The following is a 19,813-nucleotide window of genomic DNA, read 5'->3' on the forward strand; positions in this document are numbered from 1 at the left end:
TATTTTTATATTCAATTAACTTAATATTTTTATTTTTATTTGTATTTATTTTATTAAATTAGACAAATCTAAAATCTATCTTATTTTATTAATAAAATTTAAATAAATCCATCTTATAAAATTTAATTCTATTAAATTATTTTTTATATAATAAAATCTCCTTATTTATTTATTTACTTAATTTTATGAATTTTAATATTATATTTGATTACTAAATTACGAGTGAGAATTTAAATATTATAGAAATAAAATATTGATTAAACATCTAGACATTATAAAAGAATTTTTTACTTTCGCTTTAACCAACTCCCCGCTTTTCTTGGAAGATCAAGAAAGATCCATTTTGTACTGATGCTGATTAAGACGATAAAGCAGAAGAAAGATAAGTAAAGAATCAAATAGTAACATAATGGCGGAAAGAACAGCTTGCGCCGAAAACAGATCTTCGTGTCTGTTTGCTTCATGGCTGCTCGACAACCTCCTCCAAGAAGAATAGGTACTGTATTGAATTGTTTGTTTGAATGTTACTGGGTCAGTTTCATTATAATTGATTTCTGTCGATAACAATTTGCTCAAAGTTTCGTCCAAAGAAATTCCATATATGCTTCGTTGTGTTTCAGTTAAGATCAATTTTTGCTGCCCCAAGCTCAAATCCTGCATTGGATGCCTGGAGAGCTCAGCAGGGTTTATGAGTTTTTTCCATCAAATTGCAAGAACAGATGAAACAGTTTATTCCATAAATTGGTTTTCCATTTATAAATCAGGAAATAACAGCATTTGGAGGACTACATCCTCTGTTTGGGACGGTTGCGTCAAATTTATACTTTGGCATGTCCAATAGAAGCATTCCACTAGGAACCAATGAACTATAAAGGAGAGTAATCAGTAAAATTTTCTTCTCCAAACTATCACTCTCTTCAGTTATTAGTATCTACGTTCTGATTTTCCCCTTTCCACGAACAAAGATGAAATGCAAGGGAGCCGGCAGTTTTATGGTGCCTTAATATAGTACCAGCGACCATGATCGTTCTTACTTCTGGGGCAGAGCTAGGAAGGGCTTGAAGGTAAGCACAACTCCAAGAAACTCAACCAAGTTTAGCACAAAGAAAACTATCTGATCTCCTGCATTCATAAGTCCAGTTTCGAAGCAGTATAAGATGATTAATACAACTAATACACAATGAACTCTCACAGAAGTTCATATTCAACAAATTATTTGCTCTATACTTTAAAGCTGAGTAAATTGCAGTTTAAGCATGGACCAGAGAAGTGAACTTCATCAAATAGTGACATACCAGGGAGGAAAGAAACTTCCTGACGTTTCTGTGCCCATGCAAACCTGCACAAAAGGAACGAATAGGATAATAGTTCTGGTATGCACTATCAGAAACAAACTCTGAAACAGCATACATTTGAGAACAAGCAACATACAGAAAGGATTGCCTGGAAAACTTACAAGGGTCCTCCTCCAGCAGGACCCATAGTTTTGAAAAGAGACATTGCAGTCATAGCTATGCCGTTGGCGGCTCCTCTTTGGTGTTGGGCCTGTCATTGATGTTTCATAAATGAATGACTATCAATGCAGCTAATTTTTTGGCACTAGTTGCGCAGAAATGTTGAATTCAACAAGGAATGATAAATAAAGAATGAAATAGTTGTTACCACAGCATTGTTTTGCAAGAGAATCATTCCAGTCATAACGGATCCCTATTTTCATGTAAGATGCTCTATAGTTAGAGAGTCATTCAAGAATATGCAGACTATACAACTCAACAGAATAAATTCAAATTATTTTGAACAAGAAAAAGTTTACTACTTACTGCTAAAACACTCTTCAACACAGATGCACAATTTATTACAAACGAAAGGGTTGTCCCTGACAGCATTGCCATAAAGGGGAAACTTTGTAGGAGTGGAATTGATAAGACCTGAAAACAAAAGAGGGTTAACCAGTCAGAATGATAAATGAAGAGGGATCTCAAATCATTAATGTGGTGAATGAAGCCTACTGCGGCTGCACGTGACACAGTAACGGGGCCTAAAATCTGTTCCACCTTTGGGTAGAGAGCAAGTTGAAATACCAAAAGACCCAAGCCTAGTAGTTTCAACAAATAAATCAGTAAGAAATCATCTTAAATAGTGTTCAATAAGATACATTTGTATACTTAAAATAATACCAGAATCAAACTTAAATTCTGAATTTCCAGCGGGCACCTGTTACTACAAGAACCTGACCAGCATCTTTTGTGGAGAAGCTCAATCCTCCATACTTTCTATCACTAACAACCCACAGAGAGAATATCTGCAAATGAAAATACGAGTCAATGAACAAAAGCAGCAACATGGATGAACAAAATCACATCATGTGAAGGATAAGAAACAGAATTACAGGTATAGAGTTCTCTATGAGCAGAGATGTTGAATTTGGTCTTCATGGAAATAAAATAACAGAGAAGATTTCATATCAAGAGATCATCCAAATTGGTAAAAGAGAAGACTAGTAAAGTTATCCAAATTAGTGCTAAATTGGATATGAGTTCAAATATACCTCCACTGATAATCTTATCAAAGCTATAGTTTTGGCTAAAGAAAAGGACACATTGTCACCATATATTGCTTAAAAAACTTTCCTGGCGTCTACACATTCATCAACTCCCCTGATTGAACCAAGATTGTATAACTCAAGGATTCAACTTGGGTCTCTAATTAGTTGCCTCAGCATCTCAGACCAAAAACCTTGGATTAATAATCAGGCCATTCAACTATGGAAATTATATGTATTGCATGCATCTTTTAGTGTATCACAGTAACTCCTGCTTTCATGCACAGACACGTAGTATGATATAAGGTACACTGTGCATCATGGGCTGCATCAAGTTCAAAGAAGTTTTACCTCAGAATAGGCCATGTCATGGAGTGAGAAAATGCAATATATTATGATTGATGACAATAAAGGCCAATTTTTTAAGAGGCTTTGATTGGAAGCAGCTTCTTTTTCTTCTGATTCATATTCTTCCAATCCTGAACAATTTGAAGTAGCTGCAATATCTTTAGATGAATCATTCTCCTCTTTCTTTAGTCCATTATGCTTGTGCAACGTCTCCTACAAGGAATTGATAAGTTACAAATTTTAAGTATATACAGAGTTATGTTGATTTAGCAAAAAAATAAGATGATCTAGATGGACAAAGGCAACTACCGGAAGCCAAAGACAAGAAATTGTGACACCTACTGCAAAAAGTGATATGCATAGGCAGGGTAGAAAGTAGGGGAACCTGTGAAACAACATTGATTCCTGCTTAAATAATATAAGAACTTTAAAGAAAATTATGAAATAAGTTAAGTAGGTCTTCTATTGCTTACTTTCCAAACAAAGAGTCCTGGGAAAATATTTTTGGATACTTGTATGCAGGCTGATGCATAAAAGGTAAACTTATAAGGCGAGTCATCCAAACATAATCAAGAAAAAATTGCGGGTGGCTCAATACAAGCCACAGCTTTGAGTAGCATGCATCTTATAAATTAACAAATTTTGATCCAACAATGCCCATGCTTTAACTATTCCTCTACCAAAAACATCTTACAGAGTTTCTTCTTATCCAAATGACATGCATATTCCTGGTCTACGAACTGGCAACGCAAACAATTAGCAGTACCTGTGCAAGGAAACCTCCAAGAGCTGGGCCAATAATCAATCCTATTCCCCATGATGTGCTTGCCTGTCATTATATTGGAACCAAAATTCTTGTTGTTAATAATGAAAAGCAGTAGAATAACCAAAACAAACATACCAAGAGATCAAAAACCAAAAAAATATAGAAAGTGGACTTCTTACGAGTGACAACCCAATTGACTGATGTTCCTTTCTGCAGACTTCCATAGCATAAGCCTGGAATAAATTGAAACATCAAAATCATCCATACTTAGGTCAATATAAAACCAGAAATTTAGTGGTTGGATTTTTTATATCAGGTGAATATCGAACTCCATGTAGTTATTTGATGCTATCTTGTGTTTTAAGTACTTCGCCAAATGTTAGTATATCTCAAAACCTTCTGAACTTAGGGATGGAGGAATAGTTGTTAGTCACGATAAACAATGCCTCACTTCTTCAAAACAAGATTTTGTTAAGCCGTCATTACTTACACCTCTTTCAAGTTTGAATATCCATTTAGTGGCTTTACAAGTTGGTAGAATATCTTCCAAATGATATTTAACACCTTGGTCCAGTCCTATGTGAAGGAGGGTTTATGAAGCTGCCCCACATTGTTGCGTAAAAAATTGAACGCAACAGCGGTAGTTGTGGCTAACAAGTTTATAACACAGTAAAAGGTTTTCATGGTGTCAACAGTGGATGTCACCTCAGAAATTCCCACAGTGAGTATCAGAATCTGCTTTAAGGTTAACTTTCAATTGAAAGTGTACTATTCATCTTGCCATTTTATCAAGTCTGCCAAACCAAAATATTTGTTTTCTAAACCTTGTCATCATGGAGTGCATATTAGCACTCTATTCAGAGTACAAGGGCCATAGTGGAGTAAACAGTAGACAAAACTAGGCCTTAAACTTGACGTCTCTAAGCATTCCACCAAATACTATAGCTTCTGTTTTCCATATAATGAACATGACTCAAAGATAGAATATAGAGATCCGAAATGGATTTCATTACTCCATATCAAAATCATGTGATGAACTCCCTCCGCAAATAATAGGTATTGTCTGGACAAAAGTGTACCATGATAGGACCAAGTAGACCATTGGCGCTTCCATGAAGAAACCTTGTAGCAATTGACATCCAGAAGTTTGTACTAAGACCAAACAAAGTGTTGAATACAACACTATGACATGATGAACGCAGGGCATCAAAAAAGGGTTAGTTAGAAAAGCTTTGAAATCTCATTTACTTGAGAAGGAGAGCCATGAATGAAAAAATAACAAATTCAGCAACACTTACACTGACACAGTGCCAATGATTATTACAGGTTTTCTTCCACATCTATCAGCCACCATACCCCATAAAACAGCAGTCAAAGACCTTCCAAACATATATGAAGATCCTTCCAAAGTGGACAAAAATACGTCAATTACTTGCATTGTGTTCACCAAAGCCACATTGTCCTGGTATTAAATAGCTCACCTACATAGCCTGCGTAGTAGCCGATGTCTTCCTCTCTTTTTGCAATGCGAAAGTCTCTTATCTGTTAATATGGGCCCAAATAAAATCATACTGAAGTTGATACAAGATCAACTATCTATTTATCGGTAACATCAAATCCCCCCCTCCACACACGCAAGGGAAGGAGCATACACACCATGAAGTATAGGAACGGGTACAGGGAAGTTACTGGCAGAGCTGAAAAGCAAAACCAGAAACAAAGAGTTGTTAGGCCAAATTATATACAGAAAAAAATATATGACTTGTCTCAGGAGAAGGTGCACCTCAATTATCAAGACAATAGCAGAACACAATAAGCACTATAGTGGTATAGACTAGCTTACGCTAATAGTTTGACATCTACAATGGCTCCTCGCCTGCCGGCAACAGAGGGGGGGAGGTGGGGGTGCTCCTCTCCCTCTCCTCGTCTCTGATTTACAAAGAAGAGGAGGGAGAGGAGCCACTCCCCCTTTTCATTGGATGACGAGGGAGGGCGGGAAATCCCTCTCCTATTGCAGTAACAACGGAGGAGGAGAGGTAGAGCCTCACCCCTCTCGTCTTCCTTCCACCAGTGGGGGGAGGGCCCCTCCCCTGTAAAAAGTTTTTATCTTTTTTAGAATGATGTTGCAATAAGGTTATTTTAACTTAATAACCTCTCAAGTGAGTTTTTATAACTGATTCCAAACTGAAGAGTTTCATACTTTGAAGTTCTTGCAGTCTCAGCATTTCTCTCCTTAGGACGAAGGAAAAGCCCCTAATCTAAGTCTAAAGTAAAATTGAAAATCGTGATTAAATACAGTTATTCCATGGCAATATACTGATCTTCTTGTAAGCAATGTGGCTGAAAATTAGCAAATTGTAGCAAGCATATGCAATACTCAAGTAGAAAAGGCAGATATTTAGCTCGGATATAGTGATGCTCTAAAAGTGATAAGAACAGACACATTCAACTCTTGCGTTTGAGGACCCAAAGATTCTCCGCAGTTGGCTACCATAGCTTAACTTTACCGACCCATTTAATTTTTACTGGACGATTAAGTGGCACCAAAACCAAAATAAGTGATTTATTCAAGTAAAAGTTCAGATTAACAATTAAGCTCATTCCCTTTTAGCAACAGAAAAGCAAGAGTCATTTGATCAAATCCCAATGAATCGGTTGAGAAGAGGTGAGTTCTGCAGATCGTAAGCGCAGCATGGATAGGCAGAGAATACCCAGACCCAGTAATTCATCCCACTCATTAACCTTTTCAACTTGTAATCTCTGAGTGATTCGTAACCAAGACTGAGTAATGATTAATCCCGACCATGAAACAGAGAGAGGAGAAGACATTCTCACATTCTGTGAATTTGCATATTGTTGAAACCATTGGGCTAAAAGGCTCGAACCTAGTAGGAAAGCAACCCCACGTATCTTATACAAGGACTGGCCCGGTCGATACAAACACAAATTCCAACACTCCCCCGCACGGGAAAACCCGTGGACAAATTCACCGGAAAAACCCGGGACAAACTCCTGGAAAAACCCAGGACAAATTCACCAGAAATACCTGGGACAAAATTCGGTGGGAGCGGGACTCGAACTCGGGATCAACCTGCTCTGATACCATGTTGAAACCATTGGGCTAAAAGGCTCGAACCTAGTAGGAAAGCAACCCCACGTATCTTATACAAGGACTGGCCCGGTCGATACAAACACAAATTCCAACACAGATATTAAGACTCCAGTACAAATGCTAAAAACTCCATAATTGTAAAAAAAAGTTCACCAGGTGGAAAAGAAAGCAAAGAAACAGAAGCTCTGGAGTTGAAACGTAAAAGCGCTTACCATTACACAAAACCACGATCGAGATATAGGAAAATTCCATAAAAGGGATTCCTGGCTGCACCTCTAAAAGCTTTTCCCGCCTACAACCAGGGCAATTCTCATAATAAACCTTCTTCAACATTGGTTCTTTCGTGTCATCCATCGGACATGCAGAAGACATTTCGGGAACGTCCTCTTGGCTCAGTTCCTAATAGAAGACAACTTCGAACACGAGAGAGTTCAGGCCAGTTCCTTTCCATAAATGTGAATTCAGACTTCCGAGGAAGACAACAAACTAAGACCATTTTATCATCGTATAAAAAAACAAAAAGGATCTTTTTCTCCATGTCGACTTGACCATGCAGAGCAAATAGAAGGAATCACAATTAAATAAGCTCCAATGGCGTAAACATGGAGGAGATAAATATGCAAAAACGTGCCACTCGTTAATGGTTAAATATGGCCTCGACGACTCGCCTATAAATTTCTTTTAACAAGTGATAATAAACTAATTACATCAATTATACTTCAACATATCCATATCTTCCTACAACTCGCAATCCATAGAGACTCTGCAAATGAAAATATGAGTCAATGAAGAAAAATAGTAATATAAGCAGAGATGAAAATCATGTGAGGGATATGAAATAAGTGCAGAGATTTTGAATTTGGTCTTCACGGAAATAAAATAACAAGCAAGATCTCATGGCAAGAGATAATCCAAATTAGTAAAAGAGGAGAGTAGTGAAGTTGTCCAAATAATTGCTAAATATTAACCTGGGCAGTTCTCGTAGTAAACCTTCTTCAACAATGGTTTTCCCTGTCGGCTTTAGACATACAGAGTACTTTTCCGGAACGTCCTCTTTGGTCTGTTTCCTCAGAGAAGCTAACTCAGCCCAGTTAGTTATCCAACACAGAAATGGGAAAAGCCATAAATACGAGTCCAGACCTCCAAGGAAGACAACAAACTGAGATAGTGTTCTGCGTTATCCAACACAGAAATGGGAAAAGCCATAAATACAAGTCCAGACCTCCGAGGAAGACAACAAACTGAGATCGTGTTCTGCGTTTCGTTTAAAAATAAAAAAAATCCTGATAACATCACAGTTACACTGATCTGACTCTCGACAAAGTCGACCATGAGCGATTAGGGAAGCAAATAAAAGAAAATCACAATTAAATAAGGCCCAACGGCGTAAACGTGAAGAAGAAAAAATGCAGACGAAAACGATCCCTCTCGTTAGTCTTATCTAATTACGTCACCAATACGGTTACATCAAATTTATACTTAGCTTTGTCAAATATGAAGCGTCCCACAAGGAACCGAATGAACAATGAAGGGGAGTAAATTTCTCTTCAAGCCCTCAGACTCTGCCTCCCCAGTTATTAATATATAGGTTCTGATGTATTCCTTCTGATGGACCAGATACCATGATCGTTCTTACTTCTTGGGTAGAGCTAGGAAGGGCTTGAAGGTACACACAATTCCAAGAAACTCAACCAAGTTAAGCATAAAGAAAACCATCTGATCTCCTGCATCATATGTCCAGTTTCAAAGCAGGGCAAAAATGATTAAAACAATTACAAATGATGAGCTCTCTAAGAAGTTCTTCTTCAACAAATTGCAGTTTGGGCACACTCAAGATAGACTTAAAAGCAAAATTCGTAAAATAGTGACTGAATAAAGAATTTCATACCTGGGAGGAATGAAGCTTTCTGACGTTTCTGTGCCCATGCAAACCTGTAATTCAATGGAATGAATAGGACAGTGGTTCAGGTATCATTATCAGAAACTTACTTTGAAAAAGCATAAATTTGAGAACAAGCAAAATGCAGGAAGGATTGCAGGAAAACCTACACGGCTCCTCCTCCAGCAGGACCTACAGCTTTGAAAAGAGACATTGAGGTCATAGAGATGCCATTGGCAGCTCCTCTTTGGTGTTGGTCCTGTCATTTATGTTAAACAAACGAAAGGGTGATTGTGGAAGCAATTAGTTTTGACACTAATTGGGCGTAAATATGAAATTCAACAAGCAAGATAAATAAAGAAAGATAGTTGTTACCACAGCATGGTTTTGCAAGAGGAACAATCCAGTAGCAACGGACACCTGTTTTCGTTTGCGATGCTCTATGGTGAGAGAGTCATTGAAGAATATGCAGGTTATAATATTCATTCGTTGATATTTTTTGAACAAGATAGAATTTAGTACTTACATCTAAAACAAACTTCAACAAAGATGCACAATTTATTACAAGAGAAAGAGTAAGCCCGGACAGCATTGCTATAAAGGGGTAACTCTGTAGAAGTGGAATTGACAAAGCCTGAAAATATGAAGGATAACCTGTTCAGAACCACAAATAGAGTGGGAGCTACTTTCAAATCATAAATGCGGTGATCGAAGCATACTGCTGCAATGCGAGCCACAGTGACAGGGCCTAAAATTCGTTCCACCTTTGGATAGAGAGAAAGTTGAAATACGAAAAGACCAAAACCTAATATTTTCAATAAATAAATCAGTAAACAGTTATCCTAATAATACTGTTCAGTAGAGATAGATGTGTTTCCTTAAAACAATACCAGAATCAAACTCAAATTCTGCTAGTGAATGTCAAGTTGGCACCTGATACTGCAAGCGCCTGACCTACATCCTCAGTGGAGAAGCTCAATCCTCCATACTCTCTATCGCTAAGTGCCCACAGAGAGAATATCTGCAAATGAAAATATGAGTTAATGAACAAAAAAGAGCAATTTGGATTAACAAAATCACACCCTTGTGAAGGATATCAGACAGAATTACAGGTTTAGTGTTCTCTATGAGTAGAAATGTCGAATTTGGTCTTCATGGAGACTATAACAGGCAAGATCTCATAGCAAGAGATCATTCAAATTAGTAGAAGAGGAGAGGAGTAACATTGTTATGGTAAATATTGAGTAAAGCCTACAAGGTTGGATATGAGTTTGAAAATACCTCCATTGATTATCTTATCAAAACTATAGTCATGGTTACTGAAAAGGGAATATATGACCATATGCTGCTAAAAAAATTCCCTTCTGTACATTAATTGACTCTCCTGATTTAGTCAAGATTGTCTAACTCAAGGATTCAAATTGGGTTTCTAATTAGTTGCTCCAGCCTCTTAACCCACAAATCATATAGCAATCATGAGGTCATTCTACAATGAAGTTATTTGCATTACATGCATTTTTTTAGTGTATTATAGTAATTCCTCACTGCATGCACAGAAGAATATAACATGACTCAAAACTGTACATCATAGAAATAGCTACCCAACTGTTTCAAGTTCAAGCAAAAAGTTTTACCTCAGTATACGCCATGTCATGAAGTGAAAAAATGCTATATACTATGATTGATGACATTAAGGGCCAATTTTTTAAGAGGCTTTCATTAGAAGAAGCTCCTTTTTTTTCTGATCCTTTAACATATTCTTTCAATTCTGAGCAATTTGGAGTAGCTTCAATATCATCAGATGAATCACAGTCTTCTTTCTTTAGTCCACTATGTTTGTGCAACGTCTCCTACAAGAAATTGATCGACTACAAGTTTTCAGTATCTACAAAGTCATATCAATTTAGCAAAAAAAAAAAAATGATACTAAGATGGCCAAAGGAGATTACCGGAAGCCAGAGACAAGAAATTGTTACAGCTAATGCAAAAACTGATATGCAGAGGCAGGGTAAGAAGTAGGGGAATCTGTAAAACAACATAGATTTGTGAAGTCATGCCTAAATAACAAAGAACTTTGAAAGTACCAAATTAGAAAAAGTTTAGTAGGTCTGTATTGCTTACTTTCCAAACAAAGAGTTCTGGGAAAATATTTTAGGATACTTCTCTGCAGGCTGATGCAGAAAAGGAAGTATTATAAACTCAATCAGGCAAATATAATCAAGAAAAAAGAGTAAATAAAACAGTGAGGTTTCTTAGAGACAAAAGACCTATTACTGCAGCTCTTTTGTTTTACATTGAAATTACATATATCAGAATTAGCCAATATATACTCTTAAAGAACATTTAACAGTTTCGCAGAATAAGGATTCAGTAAAATCATTTACCATAAATAGAAGAGAACAAATAATAATCTAAAATTTGCTGGTACAGATTCTATATAACAGTTAACAGATATTTTCAGGCATAGCTCACTTGAAGTGGAGCCTCCAGTGGTTGCGGGTAGCTCAATATAAACCATGGATCTGAGTACCTTGCCTCTTTACAAACCACATTTTGATCCAACAATCCCATGCTTTAGTCATTCCCCTACTGAAACCCATCTTATAAATTTTCTTCTTATCTGGATGATATGCATATTCCTGGCCTATGAGCAGGCATTGACAACACAAACTATTAGCAGTACCTGTGCAAGGAAACCTCCAAGAGCTGGGCCAATAATCAATCCTATTCCCCATGATGTGCTTACCTGTAATGATATGTGAACCAAATTTTACTTGTTATAGATAATGAGAAGTGCAGTTGAATAACTAGCAAGCGATGAAAGACCAAGAAAGAAAAAAAAAAGGATGGGAAATTCTCACAATAGATAACCCAATTGCATGATGTTCTTTCCTACAGACTTCTGTAGCATAAGCCTGGAAAAAGTTGAAATGCCACAATCATATAAACGTAAAAAAGTGTGAAACTTAAAGAGAGAGAGAGAGAGAGAGAGAGAGAGAGAGAGAGAGAGAGAGAGAAAGAGAGAGAGAAGAGAAAAGGAGGCAAAAGTTACTAGACCTGACATTTCTTTTGCAATAATTGTAATGAGCCAGTTTATGGAACGTCCTCGAAAAGTACACTTAGAAGTTGCACAAAGAATTTTGATATCTCAAGAAAATATCTTCTTGTTTTTCCTTTTTTGCTCAATTTTCTCCACTTCCTTCACCAAAATCTTGATTTTTACATAAAGAAAATATCTATCCCTGGTGCTCCCTTGAGATATCTCAAGATCCTCTGAGTTGCTTTAAGATGGATCTTCTGTAGGTGTTCCATAAATTGGCTTACTACACTCACTACAAAAAATATTTCCAGGAGCGTAACTGTGGCATATATAAGCCTCCCAAACAATCTGCTATAGAATGTTTTATCATTCAATTCTACACTTTCGTCATCGTGCAGATTGTATCCAACTTCCATCGGAGTATCTATCAGTTTAGCTCCTAATAGTCCATACTCATGTAGCATATCTGTTATATATTTCCTTTGAGATAACATCAATCCTTCTTTGCTTCTTACAACTTCGACACCCAAGAACTATTTCAATGCCCCTGAGTCTTTAGTTTGGAAGTGAGTAGCAAGTAGCCTTTTAACGTCTTCAATTCCAATGGTATCACTACCAAAAAATATAATATTATTCACATATACAAGCAAAACTATGATCCCTGAAGGCCTTTTCATGACAAATTACAAATGATTGCAATAGCTTCCAGAGAAGCCCATAGACATCACTACTTAGCTAAAAACTTCAAATCAAGCACGAGGGTTTTGTTTCAGGTTATAGATTGGTTTCTTGAGTTGGCATACTTTGTGCATCTCCCACTGAGCAACATACCTCGGAGGTTGCTCCATGTAGACTTCTTTTTCAAATTCACCATATAGGAAAACATTCTTTATGTCTAACTGGCATAAGGGTCACCCCTGAATAACAACAATAGGTACCAAAATGCGTATTGAGGACAATCGAGCAACCCGAGAAAAGGTTTCAAACACATCTACACCATAAGTTTGTATGTATCATTTGGCCACCAGTTTATACCTCTCAACCGAGCCATCAACTTTGTATTTGACTATATACACCCATCTACAGCCAACCACTATAGCACTTGAAGGTAACTCACATAACTGCCAAGTTCCTCGCTCTAACAAAGCATCTATCTTAGTATCCATGACTTGCTTCCACTGTGGATAGAACATAGCATCCTGCACTAAAGAAGGAATAATGCAAGCAAAAATAGACAATACAAAATTTTTGTAGTAGTCAGACAAAAATGAGACAACGGATGATAATTACCTTTCCGAACACCTTTCCTTAAAGCAATAGGAAGATGTAGATCACTTACCTTAGGATCCTGAGACAGAGACGAGTCATGGTCTGGCATGAGAGAGGAGGTCGTGGGCTGAGAGGGATGCACCTGTCAACACGGATATACCTGCAAGGGTTTCTCCACAATGGTATTTGGCGTAGTTCCAAGACAATCATTAACCGGTTGGGGAATAACTGACTCAAAAACTGGGGAAGAAGATGGTACATCAATGGAAGTAGTAGACTAAAAAAGGAGTATCCTCAAATTGTGACATCTGCAAATACAAATGTTTTTCTAATAGAAGGACAAAAACACTTGTATCCCTTTTGTGTATGAGAATACCAAAGAAAGATACACTTAACTACACGAGGAGATAACTTATCTTTGGATGATCCTAGAACATGAGTAAAACAAACACATCCAAAGACACGAGGAGAAACTGAAAGCAATGGGGCAACAAAATCTGAATAGGAATTTTACCTTCAATGACATATGAAGGCATCCTATTGATCAGGAAACATGTAGTAAGCACTGCGTCACCCCAATAGTGCTTAGGAACCTTCATATGCAACATCATAGTGCGAGTTACTTCTAGTAGATGACGATTTTTACGCTCTATGATTCCATTTTGTTGTGGAGTTAATGCACATGAAGTTTGATTAATGATCCCTTGATTTTGACAAAACCTATCAAACTTATGATTCATAAATTCAAGACCATTGTTAGTATGCAAAATATGAATGGAAGCAGAGAACTAATTCTTTATTTCATTGTAAAAAAGTTTGAATACATCAAATGCTTCAGAGTTCTCCCGAAGGAGGTAGACCCATATACACCTACTGAAATCATCAATGAATGAAATGAAGAACCTAAAACCAAATAGACTAGTTACAAGACAAGGACCCCAAACATTTGAATGAATAACCTCAAATAGCTGACTTGTCTTATGGTGTGAGTTTGAAAGGAGCTCCGGTGATGCTTGCCCAATTGACACGACTCGCTTTGAAAGGTAAGACTAGAAGGAAATTCTGGAAAGATTTGCATTAGTTTTGCTTGCGAAGGATGACCTAATCGTAAATGCCACTGGAATAGGATAAAAGATGTATGAAGCGCATGCAGTGTATTATCTGGTAGGTGGCTCTCCAAATAATACAAACCATCTCTCTCATGCGTGAAACCAATCGTCCACTTCATCACAAGGTCCTAAAATAGACAAGGGGTAGGATAAAACGCTATAGAACAATTCATAGACTTAGTTAACTAGTTCATTGACAGCAAATTCAAGAGAAACTTAGGAACTAGCAAAGTAGATCGAGGAGACAAGAAGGATGCAGGGATAATAGTATCAACACCCTAAACTGAGGAAAAAGACCCATCAGCTAAGTTTACTTTTTTTTAGATATGATGACTCTTTCATGTTAGAAACAAGGATGGCATACCTAACATGTGAGCAGTAGATCCCTAATCGATTACCCAGGTAGGAGAAGAAGACACATAAAGAACAGACATACCTGAAGTGGCCAGAGTAGCAACAGGAGTAGGAACATGAACCATGGATGTTGAAGATGAACCAATTGATAATTGAGCTAGGTGTTGCATAATATATTGTTGTTATTGTTGTTGAAATAGCTCTTGTACCTCATCAATTCCCCCTGAAAGCACAAAAACAACAGCCTCTGCTCCACCAGTCTCATGACTGATAGAGTTTGCCCAAGCAGGTTTTCCGAATTTTATCCAGCATCTATCAAAGTAACGGTTAGTGCATCCATAATGGATACACTTCCTCTCGGACTTACCATCACCTCTGCCTTGACCTTTGTTTGAACTGTTTCAACCTCTACCTCTCCCAGAGCATGTTGGGCTAGAATTAGGGCCCAAAGCATTAACGCAACAACATCTGTCACCTTACCCCCTGTTTCTTCTTTAGATACCAAAGTTGTTTTTGCCCTCACAATTCTATTGAAAGTGTAGTGGGTAACGAAGGCACCTCTTCTGAAGCTATATGTGCCTTAATACTGTCAAACTCACCACCTAGACCATCAAAGAACTTCACCACCAGTAACTGGTTCTGTTGATTCCTCAATTCCTGCTCATCTGTAATGAAAGGATGCTACACATTAATTTCTTGCTAGAGTTCCACAAATACACTATAATATTGTGTAACTATCTTGTTACTCCTTTTGAGACCAAAAAAATTGGTGTACAATTCATAAACTTTGGATAAGTTGCTCTCTTGAGCATATAAATACTCCAAAGAAACCCACATAATCTTTACAGTTTCACTATGCGTCACTTGATTTCTCAAGGTTGAATCAATACTGTTGACAATCCAAGTCATAACTTGGTTGCCTTCAACTTTCCAATTATCAGTTGTTGGGATTGAAGGGTCGTATTGGATATACTTTGTCCTCCTTCTGCCCTTTTAAAAATATTCTCACTGATCTGGCCCAATTAAGATAATTCGGTCCACACAACATCTTTACCATCAGATCCACCCATCTCTCTAGATGGTACATAAACTTTATCCAAATCAGCGATGGAATAAGTATAAGGTCACTAAAATATTCAATTTCAATATCCAAACACTTTCGCAAATTCCAATGATGCAGGCCCCACTTCGTAAATATTAGGTTTAGGACAGGAATGAGATGTGCGCAAATAGTATGTGCTCAAATCATCACCATATAGCAATTAAGATTAAAGATCTTTCAAGAGTAGACCACAATTAGGGCTGACATCAGCATATAGATTGACAATGCAGCATTAATCAAGGGATAGTTGATGCACATCCCAAGATCACTCAAAAAGAACCTATTTAAGGTAATCAAAGCATGAATAATCCTTTAAAGGATGATAGAACCAGTAACCCTAGGGTTATGGTAGAAGAAAAAGGCGAAATTTTGAATTTTTACCAACCAGTCACCAGGGAGATTTTCTTGTAAAGTCGACCAAATAAAAGAAAGGGTCTTACTAGCTAAGATGCGCTCCCACTAACAATTGCTGCTTTGATACCATGTAAAAAGTGTGAAACTTAGAGAGAGAAACAGAGAGAGAGAGAAAGAGAGAGAGAGAGAGGGAGGGAGGGAGAAGAAAAAAGAGGCAAAAGCTCTAAATGAGCTGTATTGGAGGTCGTGAACAACCCCCAATGCTATTTATTAGGTTTAGACCACAAATTATAAAAATGGCAAAAAAACCCTCTTACATGAAAATCACTTATTCCCTTATAACTCCCATTCTACTCTTCTCATGACTATAAAAGTTTGTACATAGACTAAATCAGACATGTTGAACAAGATAGTGCCATAATATAAAATATTTTATCATGTAAAATGACCAAAATACCCTTGAACTGATTTTCTCATATCTAGTTTAATACAACTTAGTTCAGTAGTTGAAAATTTATTTTACATTAATATAGAATTCCACACAGTTATTTGGAACCATCTCCTGTTTAAGTACTTACCAAAAGCTAGTATTTCTCAAAATCTTGTGAACTTGGGATAGAGAAATAATTGCTGGTCAAGGTAAAAGAAAAAAAATTACTTAAAACTAAACTCTGTGAATCCACCCCAAATTACTCTTTTTTCAAGCTTGGCCATCAATTTAATGAGTTTATAAGTTAGTAACATATCTTCCAAATGATATTTAGCTCTTGGTCCAGTCCTACGTGAAAGAGGGTTTACAAAGCTACTGCTATATTGTTTGGTCAAGACTTTGATGACAACATTGGTGAGTTGTGGCTAACAAGGAAGTTTGGGTCAATACAACAGAGCAATACCTCAGGGATTCCTGCTGCGTACGAGAATCTGGTTCTTCTTTACATTCAATTGCATGTGGACTATTGATCTTGCTATTTGGTCATTTTTACCAATGGACAGAATAAGGTCTTCAGAGAAGGTGCCCTTAAACATGGCATCCCTAAGCATTCCACCAAAAACACTAGTTACTGTTTTCCATATACTGAACGTGGTTAAAGATATAATACCGAGACCATAAATGGATTTCATTACTCAATATCAAAATAATGAACTCCCTCTGAAAGTAATAAGGTATTATCTGGACAAAAGTGTACCTTTACTGGCCCAAGTAGACCATTGGCACTTCCAAGAAGAAACCTTGTAATAACTGCCATCCAGAAGTTTGTACTAAGGCCAAACAGGGTGTTGAGTACAACGCTGCGACATGATGAACCAGGGCAACAAAAATAGCATTAATTAAGAAAACTTTGAAATCCCACTTACTTGAGAAGGTGAGCTATGATTCGAAAATAAGAACTCCAGTAACCCTTACATTGAAACAGAGCCAATCATTATAACAGGTTTTCTTCCATATCTATCAGCCATTACACCCCAGAAAATAGAAGTCAAAGCCCTTCCAAACATAAATGAAGCTCCTTCAAAAGTTCACAAAAAGAAGTCAGTTGCGTTCATTGTTGTCACCAAAACCACATTGTTGCAGCATTAAATAACTCACCTATATAGCCTGCATAGTAGGCGATGTCTTGATCTCTTTTTGCAATGTGGAGGTCTCTTGTCTGTAAATATGAGCTCAAATAAAATCATATAGAAGTCAATAGGAGATTGATTATCTATTAATCAGACCCCCGTAAAGGATCATACATACCATGAAGTATAGGAATGGGAACAAGGAAGATACTGGCAGAACTGAAAAGCAAAACCAGAAATCAAGAGATATTAGGCCGAATTAATGTATGAAAGAAGCCAAATGACTTTGTCTCAGGAGCAGGTGCACCTCAATTATCAAGACAATAGAGAAGAGCATCAGAAGTCAATAAGCACAATAGTGGTGTTGACCAGCTTAGGCTAATAGTTTGACATCTACAGTTGCTGTCGCACGCCATAAGGTTGAATTTTTTTCCTTTAGTTAAAAAAAGATGCAGATATAAAAATTGCATAAGAAACGGAAGAAATATTATGAACTGACCACCCACTGGTAAAAGATAAATGCAAGTCTGGTCCTGCTCTGTGTCATTTCATTATCTAGGTAAGTAGGACCTAGTGTACTGGTTTGGGACATCATGCACAAATGAATATTTCCGAAACCAGTGCATTACCAGAATTTGTCTGTAAATACTACTACTTAAACTGTGATGACTAAAAAAATGTGAATCACCGAAGAACTAATCATGCACACAAGGTATTTGTTGCACCATGATAAAAGGTTTGAATCGTAAAACTACTTTAAACAGTAGTTGAACAGCCCTAACTCATTCTCAAGTGAAATATTGATACTTTGGGGGTCTTGTACCTCGGCCTTTCTCTTCTTAGATTGAAGGAAAAGCTCCAATGTTTACCAGGAGATTGGAAATCAATAATCAGGTCCCAAGTAAAATTGAAAACCATGACGAAATCGAGTTTTCCGTGACTTTACACTTATCTTTCTGTAATCTATGGGGATGAAAATTAGCAAATTGAAGCAAGTCAATGCATTACTCGAGCAGAAAAGGCAGATATCTACCTCGGAGATCTATTACCTCTAAATGGATTGAAACCATTATTAATGCTCTACAAGAGATGAGAACACGCACCTTAAACTCTTACATTTCATACCAAAGGAGGAGCTGAAAATTCTCTACAGTCAGCATACTTTAGCTTAAATTTATCAACCCATTTAATTTTGCGGGACGATTAAGTGGCATCTAAAACCAAATTAAGCGATTTATCCAAATAAAGGTCATATCAACAATAAAGCTCTTCCCTTTTAGCTGATTAAAAGCAACCGTGGATCCTACTTTTGAAACGGAAAAGCAAGATCACTTGATCATGTCCAAGTCAATCGGGAGAAAAGAGATGGATTTTGCAGAACTTGAATGCTGCATGAACAGGCAGAGGATACCGAATAATTCTTCCCATTCACTCACCTTTTCAACTTGCAATATCTAAGTGATTTGTGAACCAAAAGTAAGAGTCAAAGGCTAACACCCCAACCATGAAACAGAGAAAAAAGAAAGAGTATTCCGACTATATATGAATTTGCTGATATTAAAACTCCAGTACAAAAGCCCAAAGACTACATAACAGTACAATGAGCTGACAAGATGACAAAAAGAAACATAGAAAAAGAAGTTCTTCAGTTGAAACTTGAAAGCTCTTACCAGCACACAGAACCACGATCCAGACATAGAAAAACTCCATCAAAGGGATTCCTGGCCGCTGCTCTAAAAGCTTTTCCTGCCTACAACCAGGACAGTTCTCATAGTAAACCTTCTTCAACAAAGGTTCTTCCCTGCCGGCCATCGGACGTACAGAAGACTTGTCCAAAACTTCCTCTTGGTTCAGTCCCTCAGAGAAGAGAAAGCTCAGCAAACAAGAGAGTTCAGGCCAGTTATTAAATCCAACTTTATCTACCCAAATAAAGAGATTATATATCTAACACAGAAATGTTTGCTATCAATGTCGCCCTTTTTACGACCATCCAGATAGCATATTTCTCGGCCTGGTAGAAAAAAAAAAATCTAAGCTGGACACATATTGTCACATTGTCCATGAATAAAGGTTCCCACTTCTCATATATCGAAGGCCAAAAATACATCACTGCTTGCGTTATTTACTAAATTACCTATTTTTAATAAATATTAGTAAAACTAACTAACCTTCAAACATAATATAAAAAATACCCAACTTTAATCCGTCAACTCTACGTATGATCTCTGTTACTATCGCGTTTGCAGAGGCCGACTGAGAGGTCAGCAACTGCGAGTATCTCGAAATCCAGAGAAATGTACGTCCGGAGGAAGACAAGTACGAGTGCTTTTCCCCTTCGTGTGAGAAACGAGAAAGATCGTTTTGTTTTTATCCGCGTC

At 37.2% G+C, this 19,813-nt stretch overlaps 2 protein-coding genes across 3 annotated transcripts; both read right to left on the minus strand.

Annotated features, from left to right (window-relative positions):
• Positions 1-768: 768 nt before the first annotated feature.
• LOC137956178 (protein ZINC INDUCED FACILITATOR-LIKE 1-like) lies at positions 769-7,932 on the minus strand. 2 transcript variants are annotated; one of them, XM_068803554.1, is made up of 18 exons: positions 7,737-7,932; positions 6,981-7,531; positions 5,313-5,353; positions 5,138-5,198; positions 4,955-5,057; positions 4,736-4,838; positions 3,836-3,889; positions 3,657-3,719; positions 3,364-3,413; positions 3,200-3,275; positions 2,894-3,103; positions 2,215-2,302; positions 2,010-2,095; positions 1,821-1,928; positions 1,663-1,707; positions 1,457-1,545; positions 1,296-1,339; positions 769-1,122 (listed from the first exon to the last, which is right to left on the minus strand). In XM_068803554.1, the coding sequence occupies exons 2-18, from the start codon at positions 7,138-7,140 to the stop codon at positions 1,031-1,033; spliced, it is 1,473 nt and encodes a 490-aa protein (XP_068659655.1). In that variant the 5' UTR covers positions 7,141-7,531; positions 7,737-7,932; the 3' UTR covers positions 769-1,030. The 2 variants fall into 2 exon arrangements, 1 of the variants encoding a protein (XP_068659655.1); XR_011113222.1 differs by having other exon boundaries at positions 1,079-1,122; positions 1,432-1,545.
• A 187-nt stretch (positions 7,933-8,119) lies between these two features.
• Positions 8,120-19,431, minus strand: LOC137956179 (protein ZINC INDUCED FACILITATOR-LIKE 1-like). Its single transcript, XM_068803555.1, has 17 exons — positions 19,106-19,431; positions 17,614-17,654; positions 17,464-17,524; positions 17,281-17,383; positions 17,063-17,165; positions 11,509-11,562; positions 11,331-11,393; positions 10,769-10,818; positions 10,597-10,672; positions 10,282-10,497; positions 9,581-9,668; positions 9,367-9,452; positions 9,174-9,281; positions 9,023-9,067; positions 8,818-8,906; positions 8,657-8,700; positions 8,120-8,492 (listed from the first exon to the last, which is right to left on the minus strand). Exons 1-17 carry the CDS (start codon positions 19,245-19,247, stop codon positions 8,401-8,403), a joined length of 1,461 nt encoding a protein of 486 aa, XP_068659656.1. The 5' UTR covers positions 19,248-19,431; the 3' UTR covers positions 8,120-8,400.
• Positions 19,432-19,813: the final 382 nt, after the last annotated feature.

The sequence above is a fragment of the Aristolochia californica genome, unplaced genomic scaffold (genome assembly GCF_029961685.1).
Source record: "Aristolochia californica isolate CCGP_79_NKW_82.1479 unplaced genomic scaffold, dmAriCali1.0.hap1 SCAF_2, whole genome shotgun sequence".
NCBI classification, from domain to species: Eukaryota; Viridiplantae; Streptophyta; class Magnoliopsida; order Piperales; family Aristolochiaceae; genus Aristolochia; species Aristolochia californica.

Excerpts from the sequence above, each read along its gene's own strand:
- LOC137956179 (XM_068803555.1), bottom strand. The coding sequence starts at position 19,247 with ATGGCCGGCAGGGAAGAACCTTTGTTGAAGAAGGTTTACTATGAGAAC. Across the intron at positions 17,166-17,280 it reads ATGATTGGCTCTGTTTCAAT|CGTTGTACTCAACACCCTGT; the intron begins GTAAGGGTTACT and ends ATCATGTCGCAG. Across the intron at positions 10,673-10,768 it reads CAGAACTCTTTGTTTGGAAA|ATTCCCCTACTTCTTACCCT; the intron begins GTAAGCAATACA and ends GTTGTTTTACAG.
- LOC137956178 (XM_068803554.1), bottom strand. The coding sequence starts at position 7,140 with ATGTCTTCTGCATGTCCGATGGATGACACGAAAGAACCAATGTTGAAG. Across the intron at positions 3,890-4,735 it reads GTCTACTTGGTCCTATCATG|GCTTATGCTATGGAAGTCTG; the intron begins GTACACTTTTGT and ends AATTTATTCCAG. Across the intron at positions 3,720-3,835 it reads AGTCAATTGGGTTGTCACTC|GCAAGCACATCATGGGGAAT; the intron begins GTAAGAAGTCCA and ends ATATAATGACAG.